This window comes from Heterodontus francisci, chromosome 44 (genome assembly GCF_036365525.1).
Source record: "Heterodontus francisci isolate sHetFra1 chromosome 44, sHetFra1.hap1, whole genome shotgun sequence".
NCBI lineage: Eukaryota > Metazoa > Chordata > Chondrichthyes > Heterodontiformes > Heterodontidae > Heterodontus > Heterodontus francisci.
In genome coordinates this window covers 27109103-27132082 of record NC_090414.1, presented here as the reverse complement: position 1 = coordinate 27132082, position 22980 = coordinate 27109103, and the positions used below count along the sequence as shown (strand labels likewise).

Here is a 22980-nt window from a genome sequence, read left to right as displayed (position 1 = left end):
CTGCCCTTTACACTATTATACCCAGTTTATATTCGGAGAATTAAAATCCCCCATTATAACTACTCTATAATTCTTGCACCGCTCTGTAATTTCTTTGCCAATTTGTTCCGCTGTATCTTTCCCGCCAGTTGGTGGCCTATGGAATACACCCAGCTAGTTCCAGCCAAATAGATTCTGTCCTTCACCCCTCTGGGACATTCTCTGCAGAACTGTAATGGTCTCCTTAATCAATATAGCTACCCCTCCTCCTTCCCTTCCCTATCTTTCCTGGGCACCTTGTATCCAGGAATATTTTGTTCCCAGTTCAGCCAGGACCAATGGGCCGAATGGCCTCCTTATGTGCTATAAATGACTCTCGGTCTCCATTACAACAGTGACTGAACGTCAAAAAGTACTTCATTGGCTGCAAAGGGTCCTGAGGACCTGAAATGCTCTCTCGAACATTTTTACTCCCGAATTCTTCCCACTTTTTCAAATGAATGACCAGCTTCTCAAACAGCAGAGGCTCAGTCCTTGACCCACAATGGCGGAAATTGCCGAAGGCTTCCGGAATCTTCCGAATCTCCGAGGATTGGGGGTGGGCGGGGGGGGGGGGTGGAAAAGCCGACAATTACCGAGCGCCTCCGGGGCCTTCGGGGAAGGGGGCGTCACCCTATCGCCGAGCGTCGCCGAGAGTGTGGGGGCGGGGTTTTGGGGGCGGGGTTTGGGGGGCGTGGCCCGCGGTTTTCCGGAAGAGACCGAAGTTTCCCGAATAGGCTTGGGTTTCTCCACGGAAGTGGGGGCGGGGCCATCGGCGGAAAGTGCCGAGAACGCGTGGCGGCCGAGGATTGCTGCGCCGAAGGCGCTCGGGGAGGTGGGGTTTGACCGCTGGAGTTGCGGCGGGTGGGGGGGGGGGGGAAATGGAGGAGGCAGCGGCGGAAATTGCCGAGGATGGCGGAGGCGGCCATCTTGCCTTGCCGAGCCTGGCTCGGGTTGGTGTGTGCCAGTGGTTCCGGTTTTTTCACAGAGGCGAAAGTCCGGGGCGGAGAGCGGCCGAGGGACAAGTAGCGGGCCGGGGGAGAACCAGTGGACCAAGGGGGTGGGGGGGGAAAAAAGAAAAACACCCGGGCGTTTATGTTATAAAACGCCCGCACTGACTCCCCTGGGCTCCGAAAACTTCACAGGTTTTAAAGAGGAAAGCCCTTCGGAGTTTTCCAGTCTGTCGGCCGGGAGGCCCTGAAGCCTCGGGACTCGAGTGAGGACTTACCCGGGCTGCGCCTCAGCTGACCCGGCCACCGCTACAGATGTGAGGTCCCCCTGGCGAAACCTTTTTTAAAACAAAATTATCACTTTACAGTTTTCCTGCCTGAATTCCCCGCCCGCACCTTCCATCCCATTCTGATGATCCTTCTCCCCTTCCCCACCCCCCTCCCCACCACCCCTTCAATATCTGGTTTGACCAGTTAAACTAGTTTTTTTTTATAGAGGGGGGTTCTGTGTAGTTGTAAATATTCTCTAGATTTTTTCCCCCTTTTTTAATTTATACTTTTTTTTGCGTGTGTGGAGATCACCTTTCGAATCCAGAGATGACCACCAGAACACCATTACCTACACTCAATGAGTCTGAACAGGTACGTCTAACTCACTTTGTGCTTGTGCAGAGGCCTGAGCTTGTTTATGTTCATCATATGTTTTTAATTTACTGTCACAGACTGGGGTTCCTGGACCTGTGGGGCAAGGATGTCAGTGAGAGCTCTGGAGTCTTGTTTCCCCCCCCCCCCCCCCCACCCAACTCTCTCTGTCCGCAGGTTGCACTCTGTCTAACTTTGTTGTTTTGCCAGCATATTGTTTCTGTTGCCTTAGAATAAGTTTTTCTGTCTTGGGCAGCTGGCAATGTCTTTTGGAAGTTAGGACCTGGGAGTGTGTGAAATACTTGGGAAGGGGGTTCTGCCTCCCTCCTGCGCCCCACAGGCCACATTTGAAAGTCACCTGTGTGAGCAAACTGAAGCTGTGTAATAAAAGCAAAATAGTGCGGATGTTGGAAATCTGAAATAAAAACAAAGTGCTGGAAATACTCAGCGGGTCTGGCAGCGTCAGTGGGGAGAGAAACTGAGTTAAAACGTTTCAGGTCTGTGACCTTTCATCAGAGCACCTATTTTACTGAAGCTGAGTCTTTGAATGTCTCAGGCCATGTTGATTGGTCCCCTGTAAATAATGTTCATGAATTTTGTGCTTCAGTTCCCCCGTTCCTCCTGTCCTGAAGCTGTCATCTCCTTACTGGTGGGGTGGGGGGTACGGTTGTGGGGCGAATATCTGAGAGCCTGGACTAGTGAGCAGTGGCGGGTAGTTTCACCACTGGGGGCTTCCTGGCTTTTGGTGAACGATACGCGAGAACTGAAGGGAATTATGCAACATCCCCCTAACATTTAGTGTTATAAGTATCTGCCAGCTACAGTATCTCTCTACAGTTTGAGGTGTAGGTGCGTTGTGTTGTCACTTTTGAGTATTTTTAAAAAATAAAGAGCTTTGATGTTTTGTGAGTGGCTAGTGAAAGTTGTCGTGCACTTCCTGCCTGGTGAATCGGATAGAGACGGAAGCTGTCTGTTGTTTACACTCTGGTTTGGTCAGTTTAGTCTGTTTCTAAGCCAGCCTCCTGGGAGGAGAAAGCAGATTGCACGCTGCAAGCAGACACAGAGAACAGACAAGCCTGGCTTGGTATCTCTCTCTCCTTTTGGCTCCTTGAGCTGACTCACTTTGCTATATTCCATAGCACAGTGTGCCCTGCTATCTGAGCTGCAGGAAGAGGAGCCTGGCTGTTATTTCTGTCTGAACAAAATCCACAATTGTCCTCCCAACAGCTCTTTATTCTTCCAGTCAGGTAGTTGTAAATGGAAATAGAGAATCTGCCCAGGTTCCTTCCCTCTCCTGGAGATTCTGATGTTTGTGTGCAATATATTTTCAATGCAGCTTCTCCTTGTACTGTGCCCAAGTAGCCAGCCTTCATGGATTGAGCCTTGAGCATTAGTAAGCTATTTAACCTTGGTGGGCATCATTGCTGAGGCTGATCCCTATTCCCTGAAGGTGTGTACACTTGCACGTTCAGCATTCTTCATTGGACAGTTCACATGGTTTTCCTCTCTTTCTGTCTTCCCCAAGCCTTGGGTTGAAGGAGGGTGTGTGCTGAGGACAGTTGAATAGAGATGAAATGTCAGTGAAGCCTGGCCTGTGGCACTCACTGCCACCTCCAATGCACCAGGGGGGAAGGGGGGATGACGGGTAGGGATTGCAGAATCCTTGTCAAGACAAAACTAATAAAAAAAACAATTTCCACAATCCCTACCAGTTTGTATTAATGTTTTCTAAGTGGGATCTTTCAGTTGAGTTATGCTGTGTTGATGTTTGAGATGAGTTTAAAGGCAACTTGTTGATAATCAGTGGGCTAACCAGACTGTACATTGACTGTTAGATCAGGAGATGGTGATCAGAATTGTGCCAATATAATCTGTGTTGTAAACATGTTGTGAATGTCATAATCCCTTGTGTAATCTGGTTTGAATGAGTAAAAGGACTTGGGTTGCCCTGTTTCTCTGCGGTTTGCTATGATTGATTATGTTAACTATGGAGGAAAAATATATGATAGTGCCAAATAATGTTGGGATTTAAATTGTTTTGATATGATGGGGGGTTCATGCGATAACCTCAGCATTGATATGTTCATGTAATCAGCTGTCTATCATATGTCACTACCTTTTAAATGCTTATCTTCCCTTTTTCCATTGCGGTTACTTACGTGAGTGTTTATTAGTATCGGTGAAGATAGTGATTTTTGAACATTTCAAACTGCCTCTGATCTTTGTGACGTGTCGGTGGGTGTGTGTGTGTGTTTAGAGGTGTGTACAGTGCTCACTCTGCTGACCGATTCTGCCATTGGTCCAAATGTCTGTTGGTCGACATTGCAGTTGAATGTTCCAGAAGAGGGCCTTGAATATCTAAATCAGAGTTTATGTTTTACATTGAAGGAGCTAGGTTGAGCAGATACGGATGGTGCCATCAAGACCAGAATGTGTAAAAAGAAAGAAGGACTTGCATTTATATGCTACCTGTCACATTCTTGGATCCCCCAGTTGCAAAGAACAAATCTTTGGCCTTAACTTAGCAAGTTCATTATTGTCATTCCTGGCTGTGCTGGACATGTATGACAGGAGGCAGCAGATTAAGAATCTAAAGGCAGCATGTGCTAAGTTAGCTGATATAAGCGAGTTGCTTGCTGCATTTTTTATCAGTACCTAGTCTAGGGAAGAGAAGGAACTCACAAATATTGATCACCCTATCAGATCTTCAGGGTATCCCACACCTTTGAAATATAGTGATTATGTGTAGGCAAAAGTGACAACCAATTTGCACCCAGCAAAGTATCTCCACAAATGAATGTTCAGTTCATCTATTTTTGGTAATGTTGGTTCAGGGAGGATTCGGGCCCAAGGCACCTGGAGAATGTAATGTTTTTCCTATAGTGCTGTGGGACCTTTAACATCCACCTTACTAGTTTAACGGTTTAATGTCTTGTGTGAAAGACGTCACCTTTGACAGGTTCAGCACTACCTCAGTGTGAGTGTGCTACTGACCCTTTCAATAGCGTGTGCATGTGGATATTGAGTGAGGAAAGGTTTGAGTCTGGTACCTCTGGTCAAATCGCTTGCTGTCTGTCCTGGACTAGACTCTCGGATGAACACCACTTTAATGAGGTTCTTGTGACTGTGGAACCAGTATCCCAGCAAGAGTCAGCATATTTGGGAGAAGAGGTGATGGAATGGGCAAACACTGCAGTGCACACCTCCTTCCCCCACCCCCCACCCCCCACAGAAAATAGTCTTCAATGATTATTCTGAACTACAATCAAATTATGGATTCATTTGTGAAAGTGGGAAATAGACTGGAGTCTGGTAAGAGCTGGGTGGAACAGACTGTGATGTAAGGCTGTTTGTCACTCTTGGTTTTAACTTTGATTAAAATGTTCTCGTGTGTGCATGCTACAAGATGTATTCCTTAATGACACTGGTCATGTGAATAATATCCAGCAGTCCTATTCTCGGTGATCAAGACAGGTGATAACTCTCACTCTGAATGATGAAATGTTCTGTTTTGGAAAGGAATTGGAGCAAATTTCACATTTGGTACTGACTTTTGCAATATATTACCAATTATTTCCAGAAAGAACTTGTATTTCATACAATACCTTTCAAGACTTCAGGACAATCCAAAATGCTTTACAGCCAATGAAGTACTTTCATTTCAAAGTGTAGTGACTGTTGTAATGTAGGAACTGCACCATCCAGTCTGTGGACAGCAGGATCCCACAAACAGCAGTGAGATTAACAAGCAGATCTGTGTGTTTTCAGTGTTGGTTGAGGGATAATTATCTGCCAGAACAAAGAAAGAGCTTCCCTGCTCTTCAAAAAGTGTCATGGGATCTTTCCTACCCACATGCGAGGACTTGGTTCAAAATCTGTTTGGAAAGACGGTACCTCAACAGAGCAGTGCCCTCCTCCGCACTACGCTGTGGTGTTGCCTAGATTAGGTGCTGAAGACCCAGAGTGGGGCTTAAACCCACTGGCTCGGGCAGAGTGCTACAGACTGACCCAAGTTTCACATCACATTAAACCTGTTGTGTGCGTCACTGCCCCGTGACACAGTCACGCCTGTGACTGCATACTTGATTGAGTGTCAGAAGCTGCAGTCCCCACCAATACTTACCCCCGCAGCATCACCAATCATTCTGGGGAAACCTCGAGTTGTCCTGACTTTCCCTGGCGGAAATGTGGTTCCAATATCAAACGTTCCTGTGTGTTTAGATATGGAACCAAATTTCATGGGCATTTGGGAAGCGGCTAGAAGGCATTTGCTGAACTACTCCAAGAGAATAGGGGAGCCACTTAAGTTTTTGCCTGCAATGCTAGGATTTCCTGGTAGTTTCAGAATATTAAAATGTACAGTAAGCTGGCTGGAAAAAGGCCACACAGAATGATACAGCGCAGAAGGAGGCCATTCAACCCACCATGCCTGTGCTGGCTGTTTGAAAGAGCTATTCAATTAGTGTCCCTGCCCCCTGCTCTTTCCCCCATAGCCCTGCACATTTTGCTTCTCAGTATTCATCCAGTTCCCTTTTGAAAATTATTAGTTAATCTACTTCCACTGACCTTTCAGGCAGTGCATTCCAAATCACAATAACTCCCTGTGTATTAAAAAAAAAAGAAAAACTTTGCTCTCTGGCACTTCTGCTAATTGCTTTAAAGATGTGTCCCGTGTTTGCTGGCACAATTGTGGTGGGCCAAATGGCCTCCTTCCATTTATCAATTTTTATGATGACTGACCCTCTTGCCAATTGAAATGATTTCTCCTCCTCTGCTCTATCAATCCCCTACATGATTTTGAACACCTCAATAAAATCTCCGCTTAACGTCCTCTGCTCTGAGGAGAACAATCCCGGTTTCATTAGTCTCTCCGCACAACTGAAGTCTCTCATCCTTGGTACCTTATGCACCCACTGCTCCTGTGGATTCTCGGGGTGCCTGTGGCTTTTCTCTAACTGAATGCTGGGAGATGTGCGATATCAACTAGGAACTGATTTTTATTAAAATAAAAGAAAAGCACTGCAAATGCTGGAAATCTGAAATAAAAGCACAAATAAAAACAAAAAGCTGAAAATACTCAGCAGGTCGGGCAGCACGCGTGGAGAGAGAAGCAGAGTTAACGTTTCAGGTCAGTGACCCTTCATCAGAACCCCCGGTGAAAGGTCACTGACCTGAAACATTAACTCTGCTTCTCTCTCCGCAGATGCTGCCCGACCTGCTGAGTATTTCCAGCACTTTTTTGTTTTTATTTTATAACTGATTTTTATTCTTCTCTGTCTCTGGCTAGTTACAGCAGTGAGATGATGGTGGTACTGGACGAGCATTCCAGAGATCAGGAATGCAAATCTCCAGCGTGACAAGTGTAAATTTGAGTTCAGTAAAGTTAACATGACGGGGTGGTGTCCCTCGCCTCTTGCTCCAGTACAACAGTTGGTGCTTTTTCCCTAATGCGTTCTCTTCAGACAGTGTGGGGGAGGGGAGAGGCTGTAAGCATCTCTAGTGTTAGCCAAACCAAATAAGTGTAACTACAGTTTTCACTTCTGCTGACCTCAAACTACTTCTGTATGCATTGAATGTATAGCCCAAGAACCATCTGTACTTCCGCTTACATCTCAGATCTTTTTTTTTCTCAGGTACTTAACTAAATTGAGAGCATTGTTTACCAGCGTCACTGTGGTCCTGTGCTGTGCTCTGAACCAAACAGATCCAAGCTGTTTGTAGCATAAATAGCACACTGTTAATGCTTGCACCAGTGCTAGATAAATATGTAGAGGCACTGGCAGCATTTGGCTTCGCTGAGTGGGTTTGCATAGTCTGAACATTGAGTGCAGTAATCTGCCCTGGCTCTGCTCCTAAACTACCTGTTGTTCATCAGTCTCTGCTCTGTTTGTGGTCTGTAGTCCGGGGGCTTTTGCAGTCAAGCCCCGTGAGGTTCCACTCGGAGTGATTTCTCCTTGGGTTTTCCAGGGCGGAGGATCTCTTCTCCATATTTGTCCACTTGCAGTCCTTAAGTGCGACAAGGTGAGCAGCTGAGTGTGAAGATTGGCAGGCTGTTGAAGAGATCCCACCATAGGTGGGGAGGTGAGCTCTGAATTGCCTAGGTAACATTTTCAGATTGCTAAACGAGTTCTATTTAATCATAACCTCACATACGGACTATTCCAGTTTCTTCCTCCTTCCACCTGAGGCGAGACCTCACCTTGGCCATCAGCCATCTTGTCATTTGACTTTTTTTTTGCCATGGTAGCTGAAGGAATGCAAATTGAAGTGAGCAGGCTGATTGGTGTACAATGTAGATTCCATTGCAGGGTTTATATGCTGCAGGAATGGCTTATTGAATCTCTCTAGACCCAAGGCAGATAGATGGTGTTTAGATACTGATCAGCTGTGATCGAATTGAATGGCAGACCAGACTTCAGGAGCTGAATGGCCTCCTCCTGTTCCTGGTCAGGCTGCATAGCAAGGTGCTCTCTTCACTCGTTTTCAGTGTGCTGTGGGACAGGTGAATTTGGAACCCTTGTGCTCTGAGCCCCAGACTTCATTGTCGTAGTTATGTGATTACTATTTCCTTCATTGTGCTATCTCCTGCTGTGCTGCTTCTGCTGGTCCATGGTCTATCTGTGGCTGACTCTTGTACCCATGTCAGGGGTGTATGAAGGGGCAGCTTAGGAAGGTCACTCTCTGCCAGGCTGGGGAAGGATCCTGCAGTCTGCTACACCATATAGAACCTTGGACACTGCCATCACCTCTTCCCTGTAATACTTTCAAGTGACTCTCACCTTTTTTCCTCACTCTCCTTTTTATCATTCCCACTCCCTCATTCTCTCACGTGTTCTTCATTTTCCCCCTCTCATTCCCTCTCTCTATCATCTCCTCTCTCCACCTTTACCAAAGTCCCTGAAGCAGTCCCCATTCTGAATGTCTTGCTATCTGCCCTTTTATTCCTTCTCTGTACTGAGAAGCACCTTGGGGAGGGTTTCTAAGTTAAAGGTGCTGTATAACTAAGAGTGTTGTGTGAAAAGAATTGCTCCCACCTCTGGAAATGCACTCTTGTCCCTGAGAGAGACCAGTGTTTGCCCAAGGCCCTGGCCACTCATCGGGTTGGCTGTGGAAAACTTAGAATTTTTGAATCTTAGTGAGAAGCCTCATCCTATTGGCGTTCTTTATATTAAAAAAAAATGCATGTCTTGCAATTGCCAGGCGTTGTTGAGGTCCAAATCCTGCCGTGTAATTGTAGGGCAGAGCTCATTGCCTCCCATTCAGTCCTCACAAAGACCAGATGTCTCCTCTTATTTTATTGGTGACTCTGTTTCCATGGCATCTCTGATCTTCAGCCTTTCTCTGCTGCAAAGAACCCAGCTCGCAGACTCCAGATTTGGAACCACCTCAATAAGGAGAGGGTCTGTGGGAGTCATTTGTGGGGAGTGCTGGTCCCATTGCAGAGCTTGGCAACACCAGGAAAGCATCTGAGATCTCTTTGTTAGTGGGTAGGAAATCAATGTGCAGTATGCCCAGCTCCATGCCTGAATTCCTGCTGGTCTGTAAAATGCAATCTGTGGATTATAAGGGCAGATTCATATGATTGGATCGATGCTTCTAATGCCTGTGTACAGAAACTGACTCAAGAAACAGTTCCCCATTTTTTTCTCTCACTCTCTCACTCTCTCACTCTCTCACTCTCTCACTCTCTCACTCTCTCACTCTCTCACTCTCTCACTCTCTCACTCTCTCACTCTCTCACTCTCTCACTCTCTCACTCTCTCACTCTCTCACTCTCTCACTCTCTCACTCTCTCACTCTCTCACTCTCTCACTTTCTCACTCACCTCTTGAGTCAGAAGGTTGTGAGTTCAAGCCCCACTCCAAATATTTGAATACATAATCCAGCTGACACTCCCAGTGCCTGCCTATCAGAAGTGCCGGCTTTCGGGTGAGTTGTTAAGCTGAGGCCCTGTCTGTCCCCTCAGGTGGATGTAAAAGATCCAATAGCACTCTTGGGTAGAACGCCCCTGCTCTTTTTCCACATATCCTGGGACCAACATTTACCCCTTAACTACCGTCATTAACAAACACGTTATCTGGTCATTTGTTTCCGCTGCCAGGCAGGTTGGTAAGCAGACAGCACTGATTTAACATAAGTGGCATAAAAACAGGTGGGGGTGGGTGGGTGTTGGGATAAATTAGATTTGTTGTAATCTGGAATGCACCATCTGCAAGAGCAGTGCAAACAGATCCAGTAGTAACTGTTTAATGGATAATACTTCCATTTCTGCCATGCTTCCCAGGAAGTTAGTTCAGTTGTGGAGCAGGAACTCTATCTGACTTTCCTCCTTCAGGACACAGAAACACTGAGACTGATTGTAAAACCCAACACTGCATTTGCTGGATTCAGTTTACTCAGCATAGCCCAGTTTGTTTGTGCAGTTTATGACACTGTGCCATGCTTGTCAGTACATTTCCCCACTGAGCAAGGGGCTGTGTGTTTGTCGATGCTAATTCTCTATTCAGCATGTGGTGTGGCCTCTCCTCCTCTCCCACCTCCCTTGTCAATGCTAATCTGTTAGGATAGTCGCAGCATACCCCAGTCTAAAGTCTCTCTGTCCTGAGCTATCATTTGCACTAAATTACATAGAAAGTTAGCACAGAAACAGGCCATTTGGCTCCACATGAGCCTCCTCTTGCCCCCCTTCACCTAACCCCATCAGCATTTCCTTCTCCCCTTAAAATGTACCTATGATATTTGCCTCAATCACTCCTTGTGGTAGAGTTTCATGTTCACACCAGTCTCTGGCTGAAGAAGTTTTTCCTGAATTCCCTGTTGAATTTATTAATGACTGTCTTGTATCACGGAGCTGTTTCTCACACCCACCCTAACCAGCTCAGTGTGGGACAGGTCAAGGGAGAGATTTGCGATGAGCAACCTCCTTAATCTAGGTCTGCCACCAGTCTCTGATCAAACGCTGCCTGAGTATGTGCAGGCTGGCTCTTTGCCTTATTGGCTCTGTGTGTTGTCGGGTCATCGCTGCTGTCTGCAGGCGCAGAGGACAGTGTCAGAACCTCTGTTTCATGGTTGATGGAACTGGCATAGGGGTAACGCACCTTTAAATGAGTTGGTTAGAACCAACACCAGTTAATTGCATGTAAAATGTACTGCAAGTGAGTTGTAAGCTGGCGAATGGAATTGAAACGACTCTATATTGTAGCTCGTGTGGGAATATATAAAGAAAGCCAAAGACTTCTCCAGCTATCCCCGAATCCATTCCAGCTTTTGGTGCCCGCACACATGCTTTATGCAGATAGCAATTAGCATCGTTGCAGCGAGCCAGTGCAGTCGCAACACCTGAATCACATAACGCCACATTCTGTTAACCAGCTGTCTCTACAAAGATCCCCTTGGCAACATGAGTTAATCCGCTGGAGTACTGCAGCCCAGAGTAATTGTGGATTTAACTGCTACAGGTTGCTGATCCCCAAGCGTAGGTAAGGCTGGAGCTGTGGTAACTCTCTCCCTCTCTCTCTATATATTATATCTATATCTCTACCTCTCGTTCTTTATCTCTCTATCTCTCTCTGTCTGTCTTCCCCTTTGTGCCCTTTATTATCTGCCTATGTTTTCCATTCACATTCATGGGCAGAGCTCAAAATGAAATTGGATTCAACGTAGTGCTTATATTTATAGAAACTTACTGCACAAGAGGCCATTCGGCCCATCGTGCCTGTGTGTTTGTTGGTATATTAAATCCCTTTTCCCTCTCTGATCATGTTAAGCTGCTGTGGGTGGGTGTTTGTAGGCTTGTGATTTGGATATATTAATTTGTACTTGCATCACCAGACGTGCAGGGTAGATTATCAACCAGTTGATTGGCCACAATGTTGACGAGCCCTGGAACCAGTTGTGGTGAACAGGTTATCAATCTGACGTAGATGTTACAGTGCAAGTTTCACTGAACCACCAGGGAAGACAACTGATCCAGTGATTAGCTGAGCCAAGGAGAGCCGTAAAGTCTCAGCTTTGGTTCCTGGAACTGTGACCTCCAGAGGTGGGATGGAAGTGTGCTGGAAGGGGTGCTGTGACGGCCCTTGGTAACCAGGGGGGGGGTTGGGGTAGGGGATGTGGTGAAAGGGGTGCTATGATGGCCCTTGGTACCCGGGGGCGTGGGGGTTGTGGTGAAAGGGGTGCTGTGATGGCCCTTGGTACCCGGGGGCATGGGGGTTGTGGTGAAAGGGGTGCTGTGACGGCCCTTGGTAACCAGGGGGGGGGTTGGGGTAGGGGATGTGGTGAAAGGGGTGCTATGATGGCCCTTGGTACCCGGGGGCGTGGGGGTTGTGGTGAAAGGGGTGCTGTGATGGCCCTTGGTACCCGGGGGCGTTGGGGTAGGGGATGTGGTGAAAGGGGTGCTGTGATGGCCCTTGGTACCCGGGGGCGTGGGGGTTGTGGTGAAAGGGGTGCTGTGATGGCCCTTGGTACCCGGGGGCGTGGGGGTTGTGGTGAAAGGGGTGCTGTGATGGCCCTTGGTACCCGGGGGCGTGGGGGTTGTGGTGAAAGGGGTGCTGTGATGGCCCTTGGTACCCGGGGGCGTGGGGGTTGTGGTGAAAGGGGTGCTGTGATGGCCCTTGGTACCCGGGGGCGTGGGGGTTGTGGTGAAAGGGGTGCTGTGATGGCCCTTGGTACCCGGGGCCGTGGGGGTTGTGGTGAAAGGGGTGCTGTGATGGCCCTTGGTACCCGGGGGCGTGGGGGTTGTGGTGAAAGGGGTGCTGTGATGGCCCTTGGTACCCGGGGGCGTGGGGGTTGTGGTGAAAGGGGTGCTATGATGGCCCTTGGTACCCGGGGGCATGGGGGTTGTGGTGAAAGGGGTGCTGTGATGGCCCTTGGTACCCGGGGGCGTGGGGGTTGTGGTGAAAGGGGTGCTGTGATGGCCCTTGGTACCCGGGGGCGTGGGGGTTGTGGTGAAAGGGGTGCTGTGATGGCCCTTGGTACCCGGGGTTGTGGTGAAAGGGGTGCTGTGATGGCCCTTGGTACCCGGGGGCGTGGGGGTTGTGGTGAAAGGGGTGCTGTGATGGCCCTTGGTACCCGGGGGCGTGGGGGTTGTGGTGAAAGGGGTGCTGTGATGGCCCTTGGTACCCGGGGGCGTGGGGGTTGTGGTGAAAGGGGTGCTGTGATGGCCCTTGGTACCCGGGGGCGTGGGGGTTGTGGTGAAAGGGGTGCTGTGATGGCCCTTGGTACCCGGGGGCGTGGGGGTTGTGGTGAAAGGGGTGCTGTGGTGGCCCTTGGTACCCGGGGGCGTGGGGGTTGTGGTGAAAGGGGTGCTGTGATGGCCCTTGGTACCCGGGGCCGTGGGGGTTGTGGTGAAAGGGGTGCTGTGATGGCCCTTGGTACCCGGGGGCGTGGGGGTTGTGGTGAAAGGGGTGCTGTGATGGCCCTTGGTACCCGGGGGCGTGGGGGTTGTGGTGAAAGGGGTGCTATGATGGCCCTTGGTACCCGGGGGCATGGGGGTTGTGGTGAAAGGGGTGCTGTGATGGCCCTTGGTACCCGGGGGCGTGGGGGTTGTGGTGAAAGGGGTGCTATGATGGCCCTTGGTACCCGGGGGCGTGGGGGTTGTGGTGAAAGGGGTGCTGTGATGGCCCTTGGTAGCCGGGGGCGTGGGGGTTGTGGTGAAAGGGGTGCTGTGATGGCCCTTGGTACCCGGGGGCGTGGGGGTTGTGGTGAAAGGGGTGCTGTGATGGCCCTTGGTACCCGGGGGCGTGGGGGTTGTGAAAGGGGTGCTGTGATGGCCCTTGGTACCCGGGGGCGTGGGGGTTGTGGTGAAAGGGGTGCTGTGATGGCCCTTGGTACCCGGGGGCGTGGGGGTTGTGGTGAAAGGGGTGCTGTGATGGCCCTTGGTACCCGGGGGCGTGGGGGTTGTGGTGAAAGGGGTGCTGTGATGGCCCTTGGTACCCGGGGGCGTGGGGGTTGTGGTGAAAGGGGTGCTGTGATGGCCCTTGGTACCCGGGGGCGTGGGGGTTGTGGTGAAAGGGGTGCTGTGATGGCCCTTGGTACCCAGGCGGATGGGGGGGAAGCAGTGGTTATGAAGGGGAAATTGGGTGGTTCTTATCATTGCTGTCCTGTTACTTGTGTGAGGTCCTGAAGGACTGATCATGGCTGTGGGCCTGTACCCAAAATCCATCTCCTTCAATGGAAGGGTGGAAGAGTACAGAAACACATTGCATTGCACAGTGTAAATAGTGTGTGTGTGTGCTTGGGCGTCCGAGACTGGGAACGTATTGGGAGGTGGTTGGGGAGCAGATGTAATGGGGGAGGGACCGGGGCACCGAATGTACGGGGGAATGTAATTGGGGGCCAGGGCGCAGAACCTAATGAACGGGGGCTGGGGCGCAGAACATATTGGGGGGGTGGGGGGGGGGGCCGGATCGCAGAAGGTATTATGGGGGGGTGGTGGGGGGTGCTTGGCTGGGTGGGGAATGTAGAGGGAGGGTAAGTAAGTATAGGCTGTGTAGGGAGGCAGGTGATCTACGTGAATTATTCATAATAGTGTGGAAGATGCTGTTTGTAACTGAGCTTTAACATGTTGCGGGGGTTTCATGTGAATCTGAGATTCAGATGGGTTGATTTGCATTGCGACAAGCCTGAGGTGTACTGCGCCTTTTCACGCACACTCCCGCCTGCACCCCTCCACATCATGTGTACAGGTGGAGTTTCTGGCAGTAACCCATTCTGCTGTCTGTGCAGGATGGTAACGTAGTGATGGATTCTTTCTGTTTTGTCATGTCTGTGATTGACATGGAATCACTGCAGGGGTGGGCGACAGTAATCATCTTACAGGGTTGGAAAACACCCCTGACAGGAACGAGTTACTCATCAAAACAGGAGGAGGCCATTGCACTCCTCAAGCCTGTTCCGCCATTGAATTAGATCATGGCTGTTCTGCTACTGGCAGCATGTGTTGAGCTGGGAAGACACGTGACTAAATTAAGTTGGCAGCATCATCTTTATCTCATCTTCACTCATGCTTTCCACATCTGATCATTTTACAGCTTATTAAAGCTCTTCTCTTCACTTACCCATACAGAGAAGGGGGTATACTGTTGCTTTCTGGGTTCCCTCAGATTAATGTTTGAAATAATAGTTTCTGGCGAGTAATTAACTTGTTTTCATTGTTGCCCTCGTGAAGTTTAGCTTTAATGACCCTTGGCTAAAAGGGGCAGGCTACAGGCATCTCTCTGTGGGTGGTATGTGAGAGGTGCCTTGGGGTAATTAATCCCAACCCTCACTGTGGGATCTACCTCTCCACTAAAGCACAGAAGTGTTTGTGAATCTGCAGGATTGGTGACCGTGAGTTGGGGGGATGTTGGAGATGGAGGGCAGTAGCTGGATGATGGTGGCTTTTTTTGAATTGAAGCCAGTCAGTTTGTTCACATTGGTTCAGATTTTGGGCCAATTGGTATAAGCATACAGTGGTGATGTATTTTTTTTATCTGTTTCAACCAATTGGATGTCATGTTAAGTAGTAAAGTGTGACACTTGATATTACTGGTAGAATCTGGGATAGCGTGGGGACAAAGGCATTGAAGTGATGAACAGCCATGATATTGAATGGTGCGGCAGGCTCGATGGGCTGAATGGCCTACACCTGCTCCTATGTTCCTACCCCGTAACTCTGCTCACAGTAAGTCAGAACCAAGGGTGGGATATTGGTATTGAAGTGTGATTGCTAAGGCCAATCGCGAGCTACAATATTTTGTCGTCTCTGTCAGTTTGATATTTTCTGTTGGTTTGTACATTGTGAATGATTAGTTTTCCAGTATGATGCCAGGTTTCATATAGGCAGGTATGACAGCCAGAACACTCACTAGGTGCACTTTAGCACTTCTTCAGTGCTGCACTGAAATGTCAGGTGAGACTGTGTTGGGGTCTATAATGGGACTTGAACTCACAGCCCTCTTGACCTGTAGGTAAGGGTGCTACCAAATGATCAGTCTCTGGTCAGAACCCTGCCTCTGTTTGTCTTCTTTAAATTATGTTTGGTAATGTCAAATAAGAGCTATTCTGCTGCTAGTATATTTTCTATCTAGAATGTTAGTATTACACTCCAAATAATTGTCTTCATTCCTTTGAACCATCTTTTTTTAAACAAGTGAGACACTTGAAGTTTGGACAGGAAATGGCCATTTGATGTGCCATCTTTATTGTACTGATAACTAACAGATATGTTACTCGTGAATTGGATGATGAATTGTTTTATAATGACAGGGAGAATTGTACTAAAATGGAGCTTTGCTTTGCTTGTTCCCTGAGACTAGAAAATTTGAACTGTTATAAGTAAACTCAGCCCTAGGTCCCTGTGTTTAATTGTTTTTGGTCGTGGAACTTTCAGGTGGGAATGAGCCTGTCTTTTTCAGATTGCAGCCAGGAGCGCTCGGCATTTTAACATTGTTTTGTATCTGTAACAGAGAGTGGCATCTAGTAATATTGATGTACACTATTTAATATTTTAAAGCTATTGTAATATGGATTTACCATCAGCTTGCTTGTGAATTGACTGATAATGCTGATTTGCAAAAGGTAGAGGTATTACACCATGAAATATGCAGAAGAAAATTCTACCAAGTCTTTTGAAGGTCACAAAATCTAATTGTTTTGTAAACAGAGGTTCACAATGACCTGAGTTTGTTTGTTAGGTTATTTTTCAGATTGCAATATGCTGTATTTCAGGCTACACCATGGAAGCACCCAGCATTTGATTGTTTTGCACCAGCATCAAAGATTGGCAGCTTGACATTATTAGCGTTCGAATAAAATGTCTCTATTGCTGTAACTTCCTCCAGCCCTACAATCCCCCCCTCTCCCCGTGCTCCTCCAATTCTGGCCTCTTGCACATCCCCGATTTACTTCACTGCATCATTGATGACTGTGCCTTCAGCTGCCTGGGCCCTAAGCTCTGGAATTCCCTCCCTAAAACTCTCAGCTTCGGCCCTTTAAGCATTCCCTGAAACTACCCCTTTGACCAAGCTTTTGATCATCTGTCTTAATATCTATCTCCTTATGTGGCTCGGTGTCAAGTTATGCGAGGCGCCTTGGAATGTTTTAATGTGAACGGTGCTATATAAATGCAGGTGGTTATTGTGACTTTCCTATAACGATACTTGGTGATAGTTTGGGTCTTGACGTGGACTGCGCCCAGTGTGTGAAAGAGTCTGTGTTCCAGCGGTCGGGTGTTGCCTTTGAGCTGTTTGCAGCCCTTTACCCATTATGTAGTTGAATACCAAGCAGACGAGATTAACAAAATGGGTGCCAGGGTTAAGAGAAGAGGAGGAATATTTTCTTGGAAGAAGACGGTTGGGATGTGAAAATCTTGAGTTTCTTTCTTAGCAGTCAAATTTCCAGATGCAAATCCCAGCAGATTGGCGCTGGCTGATGTACAATTCCACCACGAGAGCAGTCAATGCTGGAAGGTCACAGGAGTTTCCGATTTTTTTAAAGTATGTGCTGCAGCCTGTGCATTGGTTTTAATTTCTGAGCTGGAAGAGAGAGAGGCAGTCGGTAAGGTGGATGTGGATGATTCTGGACTGTGCATGCATAAGGCCATCCATTGTATGTACAAAGGCGAAGGGAAGGAAGATGGAAGTTAGAGAGGAAGTGATGGAAAACACATGCTAATTTGGATGTTCGTGTGACTATCTTAAATTACGATTGTGCCACGGCATCTGTTACCATTCCCAGCGAGCTCATCTGTGCCTCCTGTTTTTATAAAAATGGTCTTGTCTATGCTGCAACACTTTGAGGTCCTCCTGCCATACTCAGGCCCCCTCCATACTGTTGGGAGCTCTCGTACCTGCACCAGCCTCTGTGCCCTGGGTGATGTACATCATCTGTCTTGTAGGTTTGCTGCACGTGAGTCTGCTGGGTTTCTGCTGGCTGTGGTGTGAAACACTTTGCGTGTTTGAATGGACAGAGCCATGCTGCTTTGCGGGAGGTCACTGGATCGTGATCAGGAGTAGGAGTCTTGGCTGGTTTTCTAACCCGGTTCAAATGTGGACAGTCCTAATACTGTCCTAATTGGCTAACTGCGCTCTGAGTAAGGGATCTTCCTGGTCTGTACAGTTCCTTAAGCACACCAAGCAGGGGAACAGGCTGCATTTTGGTTGGGTTGATGCCTTCCAGTTCAATGGGTGCTGGACACTCATATGTGATCCCTGATAGTAGCAGCAGCATGGGTGGTGGGAGACCCACAGTGCTCACCCAATGGCTTTGCACGCATATCTGCAGCAAGGGGTGAAGAATTGGAACCCTGCCTGATTTTATTAACTGTTCTCCTGTCACCAACTGTGGCAACAATAAACCCACTTGTCGCACCACATTGTGCCCTCTCGTCGCCCTGCAATCTGAGATCAGCTCACTGATCACCAAACTGGAGTCAAAGCCGGCAGCTTCTGCCTCCTTTTTCAGCAATAACTCTGCACACTTCTCCTTCTTCTGTCACATTTTTTCAGTTTAATTAAAATCTTTGAACCATGTTCACTTCCTGCTCATTGAGTGCTGCACAGATGCAGAGCTGCGTTTGGTTGCCCAAGGACGGAAAATGACACAATGGGGTATGGATTATTGTGTTTAGAAACCTTTTTTTTCATCTTTCATAACTTGGCTCACACCACCAGTGAGGGGCAAATGTCTGCTAGAGATTGTGATCCTCGCCTTCTATTGTTTCGCAGTCCATAGATGTAGTAAAGTACCCCTTGTGTTTGTGATTCTTTTTAACCTTCCACTCACCAGTAATCCCAGTTTGTTGTCATCTGATTTAATTTGATTTTATTTTTACGATAGCGTACCACCTTTTCTCTGAGTGAGCTAGATGTGTGCATGTAAACTACTGCATGGCGTGGTGTGAAAGGCCTTTCTAGGCTTCGATTCTTGGATCTAACTGATCTCACCTTCTATACAGAATATACAACACAGAAACAGGCCATTCGGCCCAACTAGTTTGTGCTGGTTTTTATAGTCCACACGACCCTCCTCCCATTCTTATATACTTGTGCTTGGGATGTGCGTATCACTACAGAGTTGTGTTTAAGGGGAAGTTAGTTAAGTATATGAGAAAGGAACAGAAGGCTATGCTCATAGGGTGATGTGAAATAGTGTGGGAGGAGGCCTGGAGCAGAAACACCGGCATGGACCCTGTGGGTCGAGTGGGCCTGTATCTGTTCTGTAAATTCCTAGTTCCTGACAAGATGATGGAAAATCTCCTTTGAATAGCCACTGAGCAGCTAGTGTAGTGTCAGCCAGAGTCAGATGACAACCAGTCCAGGCAGAGGTGACCAGCTTCCTCCCCTGAAGGACATTAATAAAACAGTTAGGTCCCGATGGCGATATGACAGTTCTCCCACTACACTTCTTGTGTTGCTAATCATCTGGGAGAATGGGAAGGGGTGGGGAGCATTACAGTTGGCCTCAGCATCTCTGGGGATTGTGCGGGGGGGTGGGGGGGTGGGGTGGTGGGGGTGGGTTAATATCGGTTACTCCTGATTGTTGTGTAATGGACTCCGACCTCTTGCTGGGTTGTTTGACTTGGAGGAGAGAGACTGGGCTTTGCAGTAATGCCGTGCAAGGTATAATAGCTGGAAGATACTCGCATGTAACTAATGGGCACTTGGACATGGTACAGGAAAGCAGCTGGTGTCCAGATCACAAAGTCAACACCTTGAGGAGTGAACAAAATAAAAAGAAAGGATTTTAATGAAATCCAATGTCTTGTTTCGACAATGGAGAATAAACTGTAACTGGGTGAGAACGGCTGGCTGCAATGGTAATATAGAGTGATATGTTATAGCTCATTACCTTCCCATGTTCAGTGTAGAGTCTAGTGGTGTGTGCACAAGTGAAAATGATTGGTGATTATAAAAGAGAGGTTTTTGTGTGCTAAAAATGGACCATTAGCTGGTGAAGGGGAGTCCCAGCACTCTGAGAGTGACCGTGCCTCAGGATTAATCACTGAGAGCTCCACGGTGTTTGCCGCAAATCACATTTAATCATCCTCAAATGATTTTTAGAAACTCAAATGATGCTGCACATATATTTTTAAAATTCAGTCACAATGTAAGGGGCCACTGATAACGCTGCCATTCAGTGCCCATCCTCTAGTTGCCTTCTCCTTGAACTGCTGATGCAGCAACTTTGAAGCCACTTCAGAGGACAGTTAAGAGTCAAACCTGTTGGTGTGAGACAGGAGTCACATACAGGCCCAGACTGGGTAAGGACGGCAGGTTTCCTTCCCTAAAGGGCAGGAGTGAACCAGTTGGGTTTTTACAACAACCTGACCGCTTCATGGCCATTTACTGATGACCGATTTTTAATTCCGTAGGAACATAGGACTTCAGAGTAGGAATAGGTTATTTGGCCCTTTGAGCCTGCTCCCCTATTCGATAAGATCATGGCTGATCTGGTTGTAGTCTCAACCCCACTTTCCTGTCTGCCCCCCCAGAACCCTTGTCTGTCAAAAATCTATCTAACTCAGCCTTGATTAAATTTAGTGACCCAGCCTCCACTGCTTACTGGGGAAGAGAATTCCACAGAAAAACAATTTCTCCTCATTTCCTTAAAAGGGAGATCTCTTATTCTTAAACTGTGTCCCTTAGTTCTAGTCTCTCCCACAAGGGGAAACATCCTCCCCGGTATCCACTCTATCAAGTCTCTTCAGGATCTTATATGTTTCAATAAGATCACCTCGCATTCTTCTAAACTCCAACAGGTATAGACTCAACCTGTTCAACCTTTCTTCATAAGATAAGCCCTTCATCCCCGGAATTAGTTGAATGAACCTTCTCTGAACTGCTTCTAATGCAGTTATATCCTTTTTCAAATAGAGACCAAAACTGTACACGGTACTCTAGATGTAGTCTCACCAAGGTCCTGTACAGCTACAGTAAAACTTCCCTATTTTTAAATTTAATTCCCCTTGCAATAAACCCCAACATTTCATTTGCCTTCCTAATCACTTGCTGTACCTACATACTAACCTTTTGTGATTCATGTACCAGGACACCCAGATCCCTCTGTACCACCGAGTTCTGCAATCTCTCTCCATTTAAATAATATACTGTTTTTCTATTCTTTCTGCCAAAGTGGACAAGTTCACATTTTCCCACATTATACTCCATCTGCCAATTTTCTGCCCACTACCTAACCTATCTATATCCTTTTGTAGACTCTTCCACAGATGCTGCCAGACCTGCTGAGTGGTTCCAGCATTTCTTGTTTTTATTTCAGATTTCCAGCATCCGCAGTATTTTGTTTTTATTTTTACTTCCTATCTTGGTGTTTAGTTACCATACATTTGGTCCCTTCATCCAAGTCATTTATATATATATATATATATATATATATATTGTAAATAGTTGAGGACTCAGCACTGATCCCTGTGACACTCCACTAGTTACAGCTTGCCAACCTGATATAGACACGTTTATTCCTACTTTCTGCTTCGTGTTAGCTAACCAATCCTTTATCCATGCTAATATGTTACCCCCTACACCATGTGCTCTTATCTTATGCAGTAACCTTTGATATGGCACCTTATCAAATGTCTTTTGGGAATCCAATTACACTACATCTGCAGGTTCCCCTTTATCCACCATGCTTGTTAGTTCCTCGAAGAACTCTAATAAATGAGTTAAAAACGATTTCCCTTTCACAAAACCCTGTTGACTCTGATCCCATTATGGTTTTGTAAGTATCCTGCTATAACTGCTTTAATAATGGATTCGAGCAATTTCCCTATGACAGATGTTAGGTAACTGGCCTATAGTTTCATGCTTTCTGTCTCCTCCTTTTCTTGAATAAAGGTGTTAAATTTGCTATTTTCCAATCCACTGGGACCCTTCCAGAATCTGTGGAATTTTGGAAGATATAGTGAAAGCCTGTACAGATTTTTTAAAAACAGAATTCTCAGTCTGTCCAAGTGGGATTTGAACTCTCCTTCCCTAGATTATTACATCTAGGTCTCTGGATTAATAGTCCAATAATGTAACCGCAGTAGTTGTGTATCCTGTTAGAGGGTAACTGCAAGTTTGCAAACTAATACTAGTTTGAGGCCACAACATTGTATGTGCCGTGGTGCAGGGAGTGTGACTGGACTAGAAGCCCTAAGTGCATTCCTGCACCATTGTATTACCCTGTTACAGCGGAGCCCTGTGGGTGGGGTTCCTGCACCATCATATTGCCCTGTTACACTGGAGCCCTGTGGGCGGGGTTCCTGTACCATCGTATTGCCCTGTTACACCGGTGCCCTGTGGGTGGGGTTCCTTCACCATCGTATTGCCCTGTTACACCGGAGCCGTGTGGTCGGGGTTCCTGCACCATTGTATTGCCCTGTTAGACTGGAGCCCTGTGGGTGGGGTTCCTGCACCATTGTATTACCCTGTTACAGCGGAGCCCTGTGGGTGGGGTTCCTGCACCATCATATTGCCCTGTTACACTGGAGCCCTGTGGGCGGGGTTCCTGTACCATCGTATTGCCCTGTTACACCGGTGCCCTGTGGGTGGGGTTCCTTCACCATCGTATTGCCCTGTTACACCGGAGCCGTGTGGTCGGGGTTCCTGCACCATTGTATTGCCCTGTTAGACTGGAGCCCTGTGGGTGGGGTTCCTGCACCATTGTATTACCCTGTTACAGCGGAGCCCTGTGGGTGGGGTTCCTTCACCATTGTATTGCCCTGTTACACCGGAGCCGTGTGGTCGGGGTTCCTTCACCATTGTATTACCCTGTTACACCGGAGCCCTGTGGGTGGGGTTCCTGCACCATCATATTGCCCTGTTACACCGGTGCCCTGTGGGTGGAGTTCCTTCACCATTGTATTGCCCTGTTACACCAGTGCCCTGTGGGTGGGGTTCCTTCACCATTGTATTACCCTGTTACACCGGAGCCCTGTGGGTGGGGTTCCTGCACCATCATATTGCCCTGTTACACCGGAGCCCTGTGGGTGGGGTTCCTGCACCATCATATTGCCCTGTTACACCGGAGCCCTGTGGGTGGGGTTCCTGCACCATCATATTGCCCTGTTACACCGGAGCCCTGTGGGTGGGGTTCCTGCACCATCATATTGCCCTGTTACACTGGAGCCCTGTGGGTGGGGTTCCTGCACCATCATATTGCCCTGTTACACTGGAGCCCTGTGGGTGGGGTTCCTGCACCATTGTATTGCCCCGTTACACCCTGTGGGTGGGGTTCCTGCACCATCGTATTGCCCTGTTACACCGGAGCCCTGTGGGTACATTGCCCTGCTGTACAATATGACTGGGGTAGGAGCTCACTGTTTGTTGTGAGATACTGTCTAATATGCTTGTAATTAAGAACGTAACATTGTCAGTGTTAGTTGTTAAAA

At 47.8% G+C, this 22980-nt stretch overlaps 1 protein-coding gene across 2 annotated transcripts in view; it reads left to right on the top strand.

The window, feature by feature from the left end:
- Positions 1-1028: 1028 nt before the first annotated feature.
- Positions 1029-22980, top strand: part of LOC137355924 (serine/threonine-protein kinase MARK2-like) — a 193880-nt gene continuing 171928 nt past the window's right edge. Inside the window, exon 1 of one of the 2 annotated variants that reach the window (XM_068021589.1) lies at positions 1029-1610. In XM_068021589.1, the coding sequence (XP_067877690.1) occupies positions 1566-1610 (45 nt within the window). In that variant the 5' untranslated portion in view covers positions 1029-1565. The remainder of the gene's footprint in view (positions 1611-22980) is intronic. The other variant, XM_068021588.1, reaches the window with a different exon arrangement.